At 39.4% G+C, this 18,792-nt stretch overlaps 1 protein-coding gene across 7 annotated transcripts in view; it reads left to right on the top strand.

Annotated features, from left to right (window-relative positions):
* Positions 1 to 15,965, top strand: part of SATB2 (SATB homeobox 2) — a 190,288-nt gene extending 174,323 nt beyond the window's left edge. For all 7 annotated transcript variants that reach the window (XM_045847651.1, XM_045847653.1, XM_045847652.1 and 4 more), the window contains one exon: positions 12,846 to 15,965. In XM_045847651.1, coding sequence (XP_045703607.1) covers positions 12,846 to 13,307 — 462 coding nt within the window. In that variant the 3' untranslated portion in view covers positions 13,308 to 15,965. The remainder of the gene's footprint in view (positions 1 to 12,845) is intronic.
* The last annotated feature ends 2,827 nt before the right edge of the window (positions 15,966 to 18,792 follow it).

The following is an 18,792-nucleotide window of genomic DNA, read 5'->3' as shown; positions in this document are numbered from 1 at the left end:
ATTTTGTCTTTTACCAGTGTGGTTGGTTATAATGCATTGCTTAAGATTTGCTTTCTATAAAAGGCATATTTGTACTTTCATGTGTTTGATTCACGCAGTGCAGTTTTCTCAAGTCCTGTTATTAAGTGGTTACATCCAGAAAGCAAAAAAGATGCTGAGGTAGTGTTTTATTGGTGAACATCTAATATTTTCACTAACCATAACTGTCAGATTGTTCTGACTTCTGAGTGCCCCAACTGTAAAAATAATACAGAAAATGTGACCTGTCATGGGATTCTAAATAGCCCCACGTGAGCCGCAAACGCATGGGTTACCTTTTCTCCTTTCTCCACCCCAAGGAAAGAGTTTAATCCAAACACCCTTTCCTCATAACTAGTTTAAATGCTCTTCTTTAAGAAGCCGGAAAACGACATCACTACAGTGTCACTAGTGCCATCACAATTATGGGTATTTTTAACATTAAACTGAGTCCTGGCTGAGTTTTGTCAGGAAGTCCGTGTCTTTTTCTGTGCTAGCAAATTTTGATGAGATCGGGTTTATGCTTTTTAAAAGTGAGACTAACATTTGAGAGAGGAACTTCTCCATAAATATATTCTAGTTTTTCTAACTTCTTTGTCTCCACTTATAACCTTAACTTAAAACATTGAAGAGTGTCCTCTGTCATTTTGAGTGTTATTTTTACATTTTAATTAGAAGATATTTATTAACACTAAGTCAATTTGTGTTGAGAACTTAAATTGAAATTGAAAATATTTTTGCATTTTTCTCCAGTTACCAGTTGCACAGCAATGAGGGCAATGTTTGTTACACATTAGACTCCGGGGTTTGTGGTTTGGGGGCCAGAGCTCAAGTTCATGTATTAATTTTCTCCTTTGCATAATAAATGCAACAGTGTCCATCTGCATTTTGGAATTAGTTTGTTGTTGTTTTTAAAAAACAAGTAAGTCCGAAAGATAGTAAAGTGCTTTGCTAATATCCTAATTATATAATCTAAATAATTATAGAAATTTGACCACTGAGTCACATTATATAATATGTGAATAAATCAGGAAGGGTAATTCTTTATTTCAGTGATGCTTACGTAATTTATTGAGATCCTGTGACTTTAAGTATACATAGTTCTTTTTCCCATATTATCCTTGTTTCTAGGCCATTCTTTACCAAATACGTATTTTCAAGTTAAAATTTTTGTCACTGGATTTATAAATACTAAGAGATTTGGAAGTGGTTTGAATTCTGACTCCAGTGCTTTATCTTAGGAATCATTATTTAAATCTTCATTGACACAGTTCTTGGCTGGCTGCATGATGTCTGTTCTTATAAAAATGTAGCTCTTCTCTACCTCCGTTTAATAACATGGTTTCACTTAATAGGAATCAAAATTCTGTTCTGGTTAAATTACTGGATGAAGTTTACTTATCTGAAGTAGTCTCTGTATCCTGTTCTTTTAACCTTACTTTGAATCTGTTTTAAAAAGTCAAATTTTAGAGCTCACTGCATCATGTTATCACTGGCAATTGTTATTGTTTTCATTTGGGTCACATTTTTACTGCACTTGAGAATTATTTAGCCGACTGGATTAACTGTTTAAGAATTCTAATGGATCATTCCTAGCCTGAACCCTTCCCACATTTTTTTCACTTGACCTTTTACTATTGATGTGGTATTATGAATTTTCAGGTTGGTTATTTTAATACATTATGAATTCCTGGTATTCAAGTCATCCTAACCTTTTACCCTCTTCGTTAAGCTACTCTGGTTATCTTTAACTTGAACTACACGTTCTTTTTTCACTCATGCTGGTGCAAAAGCCACTCTTTTCTTGATTACACCAACGAAAGGAGTCATGCATTTGTTTAAAAATCAGAATTCCAGAGGTAACTGTCAGCCCTGGTCATGTCCATGTTATTCTTTACTCATTGAAACACAAATGTCAAATCATTAAAGACACTTTGGGGTTACCTGTACCTTAAATCTGGTCTTGAAAAGATAGGGCTTTTCTGTGATTTGTTTTGGCTAAGCTTTTTGTTTCGAGAAAACGTTTGAAGGGTGGTGGAGGTGTATGGGAACAGGAAGTATATGAATACTTGTGGGTGTCAAGTAAATGGAGTTGGGTGGGTGGGATGGGAGATGTTTTCTCCTAGGCTGAAGGACATGTGGCCATGGCCTGGACCATCTTCAAGAGCCTGCTCTTTCCAAATTGTCTCAGAGATTCTTTCTTTTCCTGTTTGTAGAATAGTTTTTAGTCATCCTCTCAATGATGCCAATGAAGGGAAAGGGGTAATTGCCATTAGATGCAATATGCGTCCATGCTTTACCTCTCTTACATAACAGGGGAGATGGCTGCTTGTTAAGACGCAGGGTGTCTCTCTGACTCTGATATGGCTGCTCATCTCGACTCTGCTTAATGTACTACTGTCTTCCAGCTCATCTTATATTGTGGAAACAGCTCACCCAGCTACCTCTTTAGTGTTTGCAGATTCTAACCACTCCCAATAGTCAGATTAATGCCTGCAACCCCCCACCCCACTTTTTTTAACCCAAACCATACCAAAGTTGCTGGAATAAACTCTTCTCAGTTTGTTACCAAAGAGGAAATGATATAAGCCAAAGGCTGTTTTAAGAACTATGCTTCCTCCAACACCCAAGTTTATTCTAACAGATTATTGTGTCACAGTGTTTTTATGCTTTTATCTTTGTCCAAAATGTTTATTTTGAGAACCAATTATTAAACCGCATTAAAAACATACACGATGTCCCAATACCATCTTGGTTACAGTATTGGAGGAAACTCAGAGTAAGGCTGGATGAAATTGGACACACATTTCCATGTCAGACTTCCCACCATTTTGCTTGTTTGTATTGATTTCTCTTGACATGGTCTTCTTTTATTGAGCACCGCTCTTTTTCTTTCTTATTCTCTCTCTCCTTTTTTAATTTTTTAAAAAATCCCCTTCCTATCGCTGTATGTGCTAAGAGCAATTGTAAAAGGAGACCAACTTATATTAAACCTGCCTGGAGTCAAAACGTAATCTAACACCTGTAGTCTGCAATTTGTCATCACTTTATGGATACTTTTTTTTTAATAACAGATTTCCTGAGTTTTGACCTTAGGATACTTATAATCCACAAAAAAAAAAAAGGCAACAAACTAAGCCGTAGTTTTTTAATAAGTCTTATAATGTTAGGATGTGAAATTACAACCCTAAGAGCCAACTCAAGTACGATCACTTGGAATTAGAAATAGCGCTGAGCTGCTTTGCTGGAGAACGTTTTGCCTCTGAAAATGTCTTTGAGTGATAAAGAGGCCAGCCATGGTGCACGTGTAGTTTCTCTTACACTCACTCTCCGAGGCCTTCCTAGGTGGCTTGGCTCAGATGGGGGTGTTTTAAACCATGGTGTCCATTTTGAATTTTACAGTAAAGTGCTTGGTTTTCATTAGGAGAAAGAGAGAATGTGATTCGTGGGTTTCAGAGTTTTCCAATACTTTGATGTTAGGGTGGGTCCTCTTTCTGTTTTACTATTATGGATTCCAACAATGTGTTAAAACTATCAATGTTTACTATATTAGAAATTAGTCCTGAGAAAATTTTTAAATGTTTATTAATTTTAAAGTGAGTATAAAAATATATGTGCATGTGTGTAAATAATATATCTTTATGAAAAATATTTCTAAAGCAAAGAAATGAGAAGAGTGCCATTGTGTTTTATATATATATATAAATATATATATATATAAAAAATATTAAATATCTGACTTAACTGATTCTCATAATTGCATCTGCATTCAGTCTGTCACAGTTTGTGGTTTTGGTTGGAGTAAATGAAGAAATCAAGCCTCACACAGACATGCAATTAGAAAAGGAAGGAATATAGTAATAGCCTTTGCAGGTAATATTCTTCTTTGTTAGTATAGCAAAACTCTACATGTGGTTTCCTAAAGTATAGTTGCAAATTAGAATCTAAAATCATATTGATGAACTTTCCATACTTCTTGACATTATAGCTTGCACTTTGAATTGGAGCTTTTACAATTCATGATGTTGTAATATCATGCATTGGTCATTTGGAAAATATCGGTATACTGAGTTACGAGATCTAAATTTTGACACATTCCATTATATGACATATTTTAAAATTGTTAAATCGCCACCAATTTCATTAGGCAAGTTTTAAGATTTGGGGAGCTATTAAGCTTATAATAGCAGCTACAGGTTTTCCCAAATTTGAATTTTTGCTTGAAAAGTCCAGTTTTATCATTGGCAACAAATACTCTCAGATATTTTCCTAGAAGTGATAGGCTTACTTAATTTTTAAGAAAATGTCTGCCAAATACCCAGATCTGAATAACTGTAGTTTGTCTGTTAGTTTTTCCTTCAGATAGAAGCGATGCTCCATGACAAAGGTGGCTAGCTGAGTTCACGTCTCAAACAAGTGCTCTTTCACATGACAGCTGTCTCACATCTTACTTCGTGCACCTACAGCCATGCTGTATGTGGACTTCCTGTTTCCTCACACAGAATACCAAGAAAGGTATACTCAAGGATAGAAGCTTAATGTGATTCATAACATATTACTACTTCATCAAGGACCTTCTCAAATGAAGGCAGCATTTTCACTGTGTGTGTGGCCGTGAAGAGCACACCTGGAGTGCAGTTTGGTGCCACTGCCTTGACTGATGCTGACAGCCAGCAGTGTTCTCACTGCTGCTGCTGCACCTTCAGGACACAGTTCAGCGTGATCAGAAAGGCAAGGAACGCCTTAGTTCTGACATGACCACAGTTTTTGATGTCATGCACCTCTTCATAGGGGATGAGGATCTCCCCTAGGGTCTATGGACCACATTTTGAGAACCACAGATAAAGGATGTCTTCCTAAGGGGATTCCAGGCGGTACATATAGAAGGTGTCATCTTCAATAGGACTATGACTGTGAGGTATAATTTCGTGTGACAGATGCTTAAGAGGCAACCCCCATGTGTTAGGTGCCATGTTAAAGATCAAAGATATATGTAGCACATGAGCAGAGAAAATAAGAGGACTTATTGGAGGACATCTTTCTTTGTAGATCTGCAGGCCTTGGGTGTGAAAGGGACAGATAGATCTCAGAATTTGTGATGACTCATAATTGATAGAAAAATACATGAGGCAATGTACTGCTCATCCTTAAATCCTCCTCTCATTTTTTAAATGATAGTAGCTACTTATAAAAACCTTATTTATGATGAGAACTCTGCTAAGAACTTACCATACACTATCTCACTTAGTCCTCATATTACTACATGGGAGATGTTATGGATTAACAAACACTGGCCCCGAGAAGTAACTGCTCAGACTTACAAAGCTAGCAAACAATGTGCATTTGGGTTTAAGGACTGGATGCATAACCACAACTTTGTGACCCCAAAACTCTGGCTCACAACTTCTATATGGTGTCATCTTATGGGTTGTGCAGTGCCCTGGAATTTTTATTTTTAACACAAGAAATGGTAAAAAATATATATATATATTTGCTCTCATATACCCACTAAATGTAAGTTTCTGTAATGAGTAAAGGTCCTTTACTTTTAAAACATAGTTTTACCATAAGGGAATACTCACAAAAACAATAAGTTGTGCATAACAAGAGTAATAACTGGTCTGAAAATAGAGAGAATGTGGGATTGATTTAGTGCAGCAGATCGACGAGGAACTGAGCACTCGCTGTGCGCCAGGCGTACAGTGCGCCAATACGTAGCTCACAGTCCAGTAGATGAGATACATATAAGCATTTATATTCATTATTAATCATTAATGCTGTTTTCCCCTTTGAAGTTTTGAGCCAAGTGATAATTTTGAAGAAAGGAGAATATTAGGGTATAGAGCTAGGTCATTGAAACTGAAAACAAATATCTCAGTTGTATGATATTTTATATACATAGTATATTTTTAAATAGCAGAATTTATCCACTCACTTATTTAACAAAGTCTAACTGAGTTATGCACAGGACCATTCAATCAGTTGTTCTTATTGTCTGTTAAATACATTCCTCTCAGGACATTTAGTGGCAGAGTGCTTTCCTCTTTTGCGTCAACTATTTTACATTCTCTGGTCATAGATGAGTAAGATTAGACAAGTCCAAGTAATTCTGACACTAACTCAGAATAAACGCAGACACAAAAGTGATGTTTGTGGTCCTCATCTCCGGTTGATGCGCGTCACCACTGAAGACCTGACACTGTGGGTGAGGCTCCCTCCTCTGGGTGAGCTTGTCACGGAGAGCTGGAAGCAGCTACCTGGGCTTTTGTTTTCACCCATTGCTGCCACACTGGATCAGCCACCCTCTGCAGTCACCTTCTGAATAATTTCTCATTTTCTCTCTATAAAAAGACCACAAAGTCTTGGCTTATTATAAGTAATCCATTTCACCCTATAATGATACAGTGAATTATATACTTTCCTCAACTTAATCATTCAAGATCTCACTTCCTTTCCTGCAGGCAAAAACCAGTATATTTTACACATGGCTCCCAGCTGGTTTTCATTGAGACCTTCAAAATGCATTTGAACACTGAGGGGTTTAAGAAGAGCTGCTTTATCTCCTTCAGTCAGTTTTGTCATGGTACCATTTTGTCCTCGTGTGTTCAAAATGTTCCATTTTGAAGGCAGAGAAACGTGTCTGTGTTATGATTGTGCTTTGTCACTGGGCAAGGAGGTTTGGGGTTTTCTTTTGTAGTTGATGTCTCTTTTGCATATATTTACCACTTTTTTCTTTCTCACATCTTTATGTCCATTTATGTACACATGTGTCATATTTCAGCCCAGAGAGATTTCAGCAAATAAAAGGAACTTAGATTTTTCTATTTGTTTATGTCCTACCCATAACCTATTCACCAACACTTAATTGTTGAATATAGGACTCCTTATTAGAAAGCTTCATAAATTAATAGGTTCAATTATTATAGGCATCCCATAAATATTTAATAAATGAATACTTTTTTCACCCCTTAATCCAAAGCCGATTGTTTTAAACATGCTTTCCTTTAGACATGCTAAGCACATCTGATAAAGAGGGTACCCATCAGCTAAATGCAAATTGACCATTCTCTTGAGGATAGAAGTGCCAATGCATCCTTCTGGCGGTCTTTATGATTGTGTTGCTATTTGTGAAATTCCATCAAAAGTCCAGTAATACACTAAGCTGCGATTGTCTTACTTAATATCTGGATATGTGAATATTTCTCTTCTCTCTTGTAAAAGTGTCAGTTTCAAGTCCCTTATTTTTGGCTGGATCAGATTATGATTTCAGTTCATGGTGAGGATGCCCCATCACCCTGCCAAGGCCCTCCCTGCCTTGGCCAAGGCCACCTTGCAGCTGTCATTTCTCTCTAGTGTAGGTCTGCCCAACACTGCTTTCTCTGGGGACGGAAGTGTGTTCTGTCTGTGCTGTCTGGTATGGTGTTGCACTGTGTGGTTATCAAGCACTTGAAATGGGGCTACTGTGACAGAGGAACTGAGATTTTCCTTTTTTCATTTCGATGAATTAAACTCTAAATGTAAATAGACACGTGTGGCTAGGAGCTGCTGTATGGGATAGCAAAGCTCTAAAATGCTGCCTTCCTTGATGTTCTTCAAATACACCAAGTATACAGGGTCTGGCATAAATAATACCCCTTTTTTATTACAAGATCTTTTATTACAAAATTATCAGGGTGTCATTCTGTAACATAACAGTATCACACTCAAGCACACCCTAGAACATTTTAGGTGAAATGTTCAAATTAAAACTGTAAAGTATTACCCATATTATTACCCAACCAACCACACCCAGGCAGGCGTTACTTCTGCCAGTCCCTATATTCCTGTCCGCCAGCCCTTTCGCTTGCCGTTTCCTTTGCCCGATGCCCTTCTTCCAGCTCGGTCCTCACTTCCTTCAGGCCTCTGCTCAAATGCTTCCTCCCTAGGGAGGCTTCCTCAGGTCACCGTGTTTAAAGCAACGTCCACGTCCCCGAGTCTCCTCCTTATGCATTGTTCTATTTTTGCTTGTAGTAGTTATTGCTACCTGATATTTTATTTGTGGTTCATTACCTCTGCCCTAGAGACTTTATTCAATTTTCCTATGTAATCTTTTGCTCATAGAAGGCAGGAGAGCATAAGGTTTAAGGGCATAGGATTTGAAAGCAGATAGACATGTTTTAGAATCCCAGTTCTGCTGCTTATAAGCTATGTGGCCCCAAATTATCAAAATTGTCGGAACTCCAGTTTTTTCATCATAAAATGGGATAAAAATGCCTTCCTCCAGGATTATTGAAAATAAACTAAGTTAAAATATATTTACATCATTCAGGTGAGTTTTTGGCTCATAATAAGCTTTACTATGAATGTGACCACCTATTATTACCGTTATTATTGTTGTTGTTACTAAAGCTGCTTAGAAATGTCAGTGGTATGAACCCTAATTGTATTGAAAAATCAATGATAAAAGCTATGGGAGATATTTTTAAATAAACCTTTTCAAACTCTCTTTGTAGAAATTATCAGAGATGAATTGTGCTCTAGGTTAAGTTCAATTGTGACAAAGAAAAATCCAAACAAAAATAGAGCTAGGATGAATTATCAGGCTTCAGTTTACAAAGCTCAAGAGTAAAGGGATGGATGGCTATCTTTACAGAATGACATGTTCCGTTATTTGGGGAAATCGCATGAAAGATGATGGACCTTAGGAAGGGAAGAAGGGCAGTGCCGGGCCCACTTTGAAAAGGGGGCCAAAGGCTGGAGAGTCTGAAGACCTGGGCAGTGTCACCTAAATGTCTGGGAAGATGCTCCATTAAACTTAAAAATCTCAGAAATCAATAACCTGGGTGTGGGAAGAACTTGTTAGGAAAGGCATATCTCTTTAAGTTGGCAGGGTATACTCTGTCTTGTTGAAATAAATGAAAAACTTTGTAATTAAAATAAAACCAACCAGCCAGCAATACAAGCCTGAGTGATCAAATGAGCTGAGGAACAGGATGGCTTGTAGGTCCATCCGAGCCCTTGCTCAGGACAGAGGCCAAAGTGGATTTATTCTGGCTGTCAAGGGATTTTGAACACCTCTAAAGCATTCAGATCGAAGAACTAAAATTCAGTTATGTGGGAGTTCGGAAATCTGTCTTATGAAGAAGAAGCTAGAAGAATTGACATTGTGTAGTCAGCATGTGAGAGAGTGAAGAAAAGTCCCTGCCACTGAAACAGGAAGGTTTTCAGAGAGGGCTCGGATTGAGCTCCGTGTCTCAGAAAGACCGTCTTGTAAGCGTTAGGCTCATTCTGCTGTGTTCAGAGCCCTTAAACCACTGGAAGGAAGCACTGCGTGACAAGAAGAATGCCTAGGGTGTTGTAGTAGTAAGCTACTGCAGTTGACTGGTGAGGAAGTTTATGCGATACTTTCTACTAAAAATTATCTACCTGGATAATTAGAACATTTACGGGGCAAGACGGTCATTTAGGCCAGAGATAACTTGGGGGATCTTCACATCTCAGGTCTTAGGCATATTGCAGTTGAAAGGGGGTCATAGCCAAAGAACTGTGTCAGTGTCACCGAAAAACCTCAGGGAGGCCCTTTCCGCAACGGGTAAGACGGTTTCACCTTCAAGCCTCTCATTTCGTCCTTCTCTGTCCTGACCGCTCTTTCCTTATCTGTTCAGAGATGCTAGAAATGCCACTTAACCTTGTTCACGGAGATAGCACCATGCTGCCCAACTCACTATAGAATATTCTCTGGCCAGAAACAAGGTATTACACTCTCTAGATTATTTCTCTTGTTACTTCTCTGAGAAACATCTTTCTCTTCTGTGACAGGATCTCAGTGTTCCTTGGAAACCTGCTTTCTCAGGCCGACGGCTCCCTGTGTTTTTAATGTCCGATTTAGAGGGGTTTCCTGAGGTGCTCCATGTTTTCAGGTTCTTGCTCCATCTAGCGCCTTCAGGAGGCAGCGGGCGGATCATCAGTGTTAATCCTACCTGAAGGGCTGAGAGCTGCCTGGCACAGGGGAAGCGTTCGATGAGCGGCAGCCCTGATTGCCATTGTTTTTCTGTTTCAGGTGTGGCTTCCCTGTGAGCACGTGTTACTACTGCTAGGTCCTAATGTGAAGCAGGGGAGGTGACACAGGCCCATTGGTGGCACTTAAGGAGAGGAACAGACTCTGTCATGCAGAAAGATTATAGTAAGGTCCAAGTAGAGTTTTGGAAAATCTCTTCAACCAGTGCACAATGGAAAACCCCCAAAGAACCAATCTAATTATTTAATTACATGGAACCGTTATGCTGACTTTTACTAAAGAAGACAAGCATAATTTAGAAAATGGGGCATTTTAATTCTCTTTTGTTTTCCAATTAATGCAATTGCTCTAATAGGGGAGACTCATGCTTCAGTATATGCCCTTCCAGGATGTGTATTGCACACTGAATTTCAGCCTTTCTCATGAGAAACGCAAATCCTCACCTGTTGACACAGAGGCTCATTCATTACAATGCTCAGGCTGCCCAGACTTGGCCTCAGAGCCCGTATCTTCCTGCCGTGAGAGTCGCCAGGAGCCAGACAGGCGCATGTGCACCTCCGCTCCTCCTGAGGGCTGTAATTGGCTTGTGGAAGTAATGGAGCTCTCTCTTTTTTTTTTTTTTTTTTGCTGATGCCAGCTCACCACAGCAGACCACGCGAGTTTACTCTTAGTCGAAAGTGATAAAGAAAATGCCAAGAACATTCATTTTAATTGGTGAACATCACACGGGGACCTTTGGTGCCCCTGTTTTATGGTCCTTGGGTTTAGATTTCTTTTCACTCCTGTAGGCTGTCAGCTATTATGAGATATTCTTACTTGCATTTGATTCGCCTTTCTATTGTTATTTTGATTGTTTCTTGATTAGCAATTATTATTTGAAAAGTCTTATCCTCTTGTTTATCATTCTCTTAGGTAACAGTGTCATCTTCCCTAATATGTATTAAATTCTATATAAAAGACTGGTATTTTCAGATTACTGAGAAAGTATTTTTTCACCAGATGGTCCCTAAGACTAGGATAGATGGCAGAGATTCTTTTCCCTGAAATGCTTGCTTTGACACTGATGTTTTATAGCTGAGGGAAGAAATGGGTCATACGGGTGGCGTGTTGGGCGATGGTGATGGTGGGACCAGTGATTCTTCAGTGTAACGAGACAGGTTTCCTTCCACACTGATGGGACTGAGAACCCCCTGAACTCTAGAAAATACTTAAGTTGCTACTCTAACATGGAAAAGATGTATAAAATATGAAAGAATGGTAAGAGAAAAAATGTGTGTTTTTTCAAAAAGTAAACTCACTGTTCTTAACGGTCTTGGGATGACCCAGAGAGCAGGCAGCATTTGAGTAGAAGAAATGTGGTCTTTGCCTTTGGAGTAGACACGGCATTGCTGCTGCTGTTGGGAGGCGTGAGCCGTGCCCACCCACCTGTCCGGGACCAACGCTCCCTGTCCCCTGTCCACGCAGCCCCTGACGCCCTCCTCACACAGCCTGTGGTGAGCACGGGCCAGGTGCTCTGACAGTCTCCTCCATGTTGCTTGCTTTCTTCTGTCAGGTTGAAGAAGGTCTTGAATAAATATTCAAATGGGAAATTGTTTCACGCAGAGAGATGTTGTTAGGAAGCAATTACGAAGATCAAGAATAAGCGTGTCTACTAGAGCTGCTTTCTTTAAATAAGTGGGGGATAGGCAGGGATAAAGAGAAATTTAAATTAATTACAACTAGAAAACTTTGATATTAAAGATGAAAACACAGAAACTAGGAAGTGTGTGCAAAACAGATGATTAATAGTTTATAGTGATATTGGGAAAGTCCATCCAAATAAGTGTAAAAGTCACTTAAAATTCATAATGTAAGAAAAAGTTTTACCTTTAAATTAATTTGGATGCTTTTATTTAAAGATATATTTAAGGATCAAAAGTGGGGCTAAAATAAAATAAAGTTCCTAATTTTATAAAGGATTGATTTTCTGGCTCAAATATCAACTCTTCCTCTAAGAGTAATCATGAGGCCGATGGTAACAATGACGGTCATTTATTGGACATTTGCCCTCAGCCAGAAGTGGACAAACTATGACCCATGGGCCAAGTTCAGTTTGCCACCTGCTGTTATAAATAAAATTTTATTAGAATATAGCCATGTTTATTTGTATATATGGTACTTATGGCTACTTTCATGCTGTAAAGATAGTTGAGTCATTCAACAGAGACTATGGCCCTGCAAAGCTTAAAATATTTACTATCTGGCCCTGAACTGAAAAAGTCTGTCAGCCTCTGATCTAAGGTAAGTACTGTTCTTTACATACATTATGTCATTTAATCCTTACAACATCCCTAGGAAGTTATTGTCTTGTCCATCTTTTATAGATGATGAAATTGAGGCTTAAAGCTGTTTAGTGTCTTGCACAAGGACATCCAGCAAAGTGGAAGAGTCTGGACTTGAACTTAGGAGATGTAATGCTAGAGCCTGCACTGTCTTTCCGGGTCCAGTTTCTTCGTCATTAGTTCTCGGAGAGGTGGCAGGCATATCTTGCTGCTTAATAGCAAGGAAGATTCTGGAGCCAGATTGCTTGAATTCAGATGACCGTGGCCAACATGACTGACTTCTTTGTGCCTCAGAGTATTAGCAGACATTACTACTATTAACCTCTTGTTCTGCAGATATGATTCTAAATCTCCAGGAGTGCTTCTAAGTTTCCCGAAGGCCTGCATTTACAAATGAGTGTAGCCTTACTCCAAAGCTGGACAGACAACACACATTTCAGGGGTTGGTGACTTTGGAAAGGTAAAATCATGAGTCACATGTTCATTCTTTATTTTATTTTAATAATCAGGTCCTTCACAGACAGCAGTCTCAGCCGGCCAAGGAGAGTTCCCCTCCCAGAGAAGAAGCACCCCCGCCACCTCCTCCGACCGAAGACAGTTGTGCCAAAAAGCCTCGGTCTCGCACAAAGATCTCCTTGGAAGCCCTGGGGATCCTCCAAAGTTTTATTCATGATGTGGGCCTGTACCCCGATCAGGAAGCTATTCACACTCTTTCTGCCCAGCTGGATCTCCCCAAACACACCATCATCAAGTTCTTCCAGAACCAGCGGTACCACGTGAAACACCACGGGAAGCTCAAGGAGCACCTGGGCTCCGCCGTGGACGTGGCTGAGTATAAGGACGAGGAGCTGCTGACGGAGTCGGAGGAGAATGACAGCGAGGAAGGCTCGGAGGAGATGTACAAAGTGGAGGCGGAGGAAGAAAGTGCGGAGAAAAACAAGGCCCCGCCTGCTGAAATCGACCAGAGATAATGTGAACTCCTACCAGGCAAAGCAATACATCGGTCCAAGGATTTTCTGTTTTCGTTTCTTTAAAAAAATTTTTTTGCTTTATTTTATTTTTGTCGTTTTTTTTGTCTGTTTTGTTTTTCTTACCTTTTTTGACATTTCTTTGTTGCACAGGGTACACCTGTAGACTGAGTAAGTTCAGTATTTCCGAATCAGAGATCGCCTTGGCAAAGACGCTGAAGTGTTACACTTTTACAATGGATGGGATCATAGTAATTATAATCACAGGAGACTCTGCCTTCATTATTCTTGCACTTACGGAAGAGACATCAGGCAAGTTCCAGGATGAAAAGACCTACGAAATAAATGAAGGAAGCTACAAGTGTGTGTGTATATGTATATGTATATATCTATATATTTACATATATATATTAAAATTGCATGGGACAGAGAACTTTACAATCCGAAAGAATAGACTGTGAAATGAGTTCTTAAAGAAGAGACTTGTTTATGTATTAAAAAAAAAAACCACTTCACAGTGAGTCGCTTTGGCTTTTTGATAAACTTCGGCCTGCTCTCAGGGTGGGGTGACTATTTTTGAATTCCTATTTATTTTCTGTGTTTGTCCCTGATTTTTTAAAATTCTATGGCTTCCTATCTGGCAGCTTGATGGGTAATTTTTGAGGTATGTATTTAACAAAATAAATCAACACTGCCAAAAAAAAAAAGAAAAAGAAATAAGAAGAAAGTGAAAAAATCAGGGCACCTTAAATGATACAAGTCAAATCACTCTTAAAGACACAATGCACACTTAAAATGACTCGCTATGTTCCGTTATTCAGCTTGTTATTACTTTAGTGAACAGATGTATTTCTATGGAATTCCAAATGAGTAAAACCGAAATTCAGTACACAGACAACTTGTACATTAGTGCAGTCTTGATAAAATGACATTTTGTCGTTGGACATAATGGAATTCATAGTATGAGCCACATTTTGTTGTGAAATTTACGTACCTGCTCGTGGCTTCAAATCTTAAAATTAATAAGCCTGCTCATTTAAAAGTTGTTTGTTGCTGTTTTCTTTTTTTTAATAGAAAATAGTTTAATGTAATGTTAAGTTAGAAAAGAAGTTGCTGCCCAGTTAAAGGGGCTCCCTCTGAAATAAATCTCCATCCTTTCTTCTCCCAAAAGACATTTCTCATTTCTGTCTCACTTTGGGCTTCCTCTTCTTCATACACATTCCATCCACCTGACCACACGCTTTCGGCCCCTGCTCTCACTGGCCTCAGCCCTTCCCTGGGGTGGCAGCCCTAACAAGAACCTGTTTTTGAATCATTGTGCAGCTCCAGGCAATAGAGTAAGTGAAGCAATCGCAGCAGAATCACCTACTCGCCTCCAACGGAAACATTTTCCCAGTTACCTACACAGCAATTACCTTATATAAAGCAGAACTAATGCTGACTGGCTGTTTAGTGGAATGAGCATTAAAGCTGCATTCTACTCTAGTTCTCCCAACCTCTTATAGCTTCCTATCAGACATGCCAATAGCATTACTTTTCACTTCTACTTAGAGTCATTGCAAGAGGAGACCTCACCTTCAGGACTGGCCTGGTGAACCTAATCCACGCTCAGCGTGGCCATCAAACGGTCCCGCACAGTTGGATTACGTTTTTTGAGTTGTGCTCTCATGCAATCTTGTCAGAGACCTCATGCAATATCACTTTGAAAGTTATTTTCTGTTTACTACACAAACATTGTAATATAACTGTTAATACTATTTATATATTTGAAAGGTATAAAAGGTAGGAGTTAAAAAACAAAAACCTCTATGTGTAAGATATTAACTCAGAATTTACAATATACAGGGAGAAGACATGTTGCAATACAAGCTAATTCTAGCTGCTCAGTAACCTCTGGAGTTTTTAAAGGGACATTTTCCTGTACTTTTTCAAATCATGATGTTTTAAAAATTATCTTGACATGAGCATCATATACCTTTGCAAAAGGATAGTTGTTTGCAGTTAAGCCCTGGGCCCAGCCTTCCTACTTCTGTAGTATGCTGCAGCTTTAATCAGAAAGTCCGTGGTTGCTGCTTCCTGATCTCCGAGTTACTCTTTCCAAATTGTCTTCTTACACTGTAGCTGAAGGTCACTCTGTACGCGTAATGGAAACTGATTTTGCCAAGCTCTTACGAGGTGGTTCATCTATCGATGGCATCCGCATTTGGTATCTTTTACACTTCAACCAAAAATTTATTAGGTATTTTTCAATGCTAAGTCTTGCCTTTTATTTTTTAATTTCACTGCCAAGTTTGCAGTGGTTCTAAGTGAATCTGTGGGCATTTTAGCCTGTGGTCTTGCCAGATCTTTGCGAATTACAATGCATATATGTCTATTTATTCAATATCTGTCATATAATATCTATTTGGAAGAAGAAACTTTCTCTTGTAGTGCCTCTTGACAAAGCACAATTTCCCGCCTTTTTTTTTTGTGAAATGAAAAACAAATTGTGTTTTATTGCGGTATCAACAATGTGAATAAGGATTAACATATTGTAAATGTTCTTTTTTCCATGTAAATCAACTATCTTTGTTATCACTAAGTGATAATTAATTTTTAACTTATGTGCATTGTTAGGCTGTTAGAATTTTTTGGTTGTTAAAATAAAACGCATTCAATAAATATGACCTTGTTTGTCAAGTGTTTCACTGGGCGTGGGCTTCTTTCCCATGTCACGGGCACGTACAGGGAGACCTGGTGAGTGCAGGGAAAGTCTGTTCCCGTTTTAGGGATAAGACAGCAGTACTCCCTGTTAGAGAGGCGCGAGTCCTGCACGATGTGCAGATTTCATTGTATGCGGGAATGTACGTCCATCCCTGCGTGTTTATGAACGCACGCACGCTCACACCCTGGAGCCTGCGCCCAGGAGAGTCATCTGTCCAAACGTTCTGTCATAGACAAGCAAAGCTCAAACGTATAAAGATATATTTATGGGCTGGCTTCTTTAGTTTTCTAGTGAATATTTTCTGTTTATAATTAAAAAACCACAAATGACTGCATGTCAGAAAACTTTTGGAGCACATATGTCCATGGTTAATGGACATAATAAAAGTCTTTTATGTTCGGAGCTGGAGTACCGCAATGTGTGCATAGAGGAATGCCAAAAGGATTAATGTATCTGAGAAATGTGTGAAAATGATTTTTTAGAAAGTGCTTACAATGGAAGAAATTGCTCAAAAACTAAAGTTAATAAGGAAGAAGCAAGTGCTTAGCTTCAGAACTGGCAAAGGAAAAGTCAATTAAAAAGTGATTTTGTTTTCTTTTGATATTATAAATTGTCTTGCCTGTCTTTTTCTTTTTTCTTTTTGTGTTTGTATTTGGTGGATATACAGATGTGATTCCCACCCCCACCCCCCCCCCGCCCCCTTTCTTCCCTGGTTTCACTTGCCTTTTTTCCCATGGACCATGTAGATATGTTTTAATGACAGTTTGCAGAAACAGTGTTTGCAGAAAGGCAGACAGTCCCAAAGTACAGAGCCTTGAAGGCTTTCAAAGAAAAATTAGAGGCTCAAACAGGGTGGAGCACGTTATTTGCACAAACGTAAATGAAATCTGTGTTGGGGATGAAGCTGTGGAAGGGAGGCATGTGTGAGATAATCGAACTTTTAGCACAAATAGCTTCCACATGCATGAGGTTGTATTTTTAGGGGTCAAACTTCATCAGCGATGACAAACTCAGAAGTGGGGGGCTCTGCTCACAGATGGGTCGGCTTCTGCCTGTAAGGTGGTCTCTGTGCTACCAACTTCTATCTCCGAGAAAGCAAAGGAGGAGATTTCTGGACTCTACGCTGTCATGTCCCGGCATCTCAGGGGCATTACCGTGTGGTTTCAGTTTTTATCTTTTTTATTTTCCTTTACATTGTTACTTTCCTTTCCGAAGAGTTTGAAACCAAGATTTAAAAGTCCCCACATTTTTTCTAAAGGGCAATCATGACCTAATCAGACAGTAAACATTTATTAAATGTGTACTCTAGGCCAAATAATTTGCTAGGAACTGAGGTGACAAGGAAAAATATATGGCAGACGCTCTTCCCCCAAGAAGCATGTAATGTGTTGGGAAGGTATAATATAAATCCAGGAAAAGTGAAATAGCCATACAACGGTTGTCTCCAGAGATTTATTTGTCTAGCGAGTGGGGAAAACACGTGCTATAAATTTAGAGAAGGAAGTGATGATTATTTGTGAGCTAGGATGGTCTTGAAAGGTGGATCACTTAGGAACGGCTGCACATAATAGAAAAAATACTAATCGATGAAGGCCCAGACAAGGTAAGAGGTTACCCGTTTCTTACATAAAAGGAAATGCTGAAGTACGCTGCCTGCATGACCTTGTCAAATAACTCAAACTCTTCCAGCTTCCGCCTACACTCGTCCCCGTGTTCCTGTGTTCCTTTTCCCTCCATCCAAAGTGAGCGCTAGAGTGCTTGCCATCACACCCACCTTCCAGGCTCCAGGATGGAGAGAAGAGCAAAGAATAGCATACTTCCTTTCTTTCATGGAGACTTTTTCAAGCCCTGCGCCTGAGTGCAAGGGAGACTGCTAACTGTTTCTAGCTTTCCTATTAATTCCAGAGAGAATTGCATATTTGTAGGCAAATAGCAGCCTCTGCCAGAGAAGGTCTCAAGAAGGATGTTGAAAATACTAGATAAGAAGAGGATCAATGAAAAGGCACCTGTGCCCTACTGCTACTCCTCATAACTTGCATCTCTTCCTCCTCCCCACCCCGAGTTCTTTTTCCAGCTAAGTTAAATAATTAATCTAAGGATCACTTCTTCCAGGAAGCCCTTCCTGATCTGCTCTGCCTGTGGGTTACAAATCCTTCCATGCTCGCCTAGTCCCCAGTATATGCTACTGTCACAGGACAGTCACGGGACTTGTGGCATATTGTGGTTGCCGTGGGTGCTCAGTAGGAAGGTGTGAAGTCTTTCTTTGCATTTGTCCAGGCAAAGGTCAGGGGTGGGTAGGTGGGGCTGATGTGGGCTGTGTGGAGATAGGTATGACAGTGTTTCCTCTGGGTGAGCATGCAGTCCAGGGCTAGCATGTTGAGTCAGAGACAGAAATGAAGAATGAAATTCAATAAGGGACAGGTGATTTGAAGCCCTGCTAATTAAATACGATTAGGAAATAGCAGAACCAGGATCTAGAGTCAGGTCTACTGCATGGGTTCAAAGTTTGCATTTCCACCAGCACTCTTTTTATGTCCTAGAATGATCTAGAAAGGCTGTATGAACTAAGCTGAGCATAGATTTATTGGCCAACATACTTTCCATGGGAAGACCTTTGGCCTTTTCTTAACTCACTTTTTTCCATAACCTTATCTGAGTATGACATCTCTGATGAAGTTTTGGTATGTCAGAAAAAATGTGTTTTAAAAATCGTATGTTCTGCTAGTAAAATTATCCCAAAAGAATCTAGAAGTAGCTTCTTCGGTGACATTTTAAAAGGTTTAA

This window comes from Phyllostomus hastatus, unplaced genomic scaffold (genome assembly GCF_019186645.2).
Source record: "Phyllostomus hastatus isolate PE091 unplaced genomic scaffold, TTU_PhHast_1.1 phas_contig_57, whole genome shotgun sequence".
Taxonomy (NCBI): domain Eukaryota; kingdom Metazoa; phylum Chordata; class Mammalia; order Chiroptera; family Phyllostomidae; genus Phyllostomus; species Phyllostomus hastatus.
This window is presented reverse-complemented; position numbering and strand designations above follow the sequence as displayed.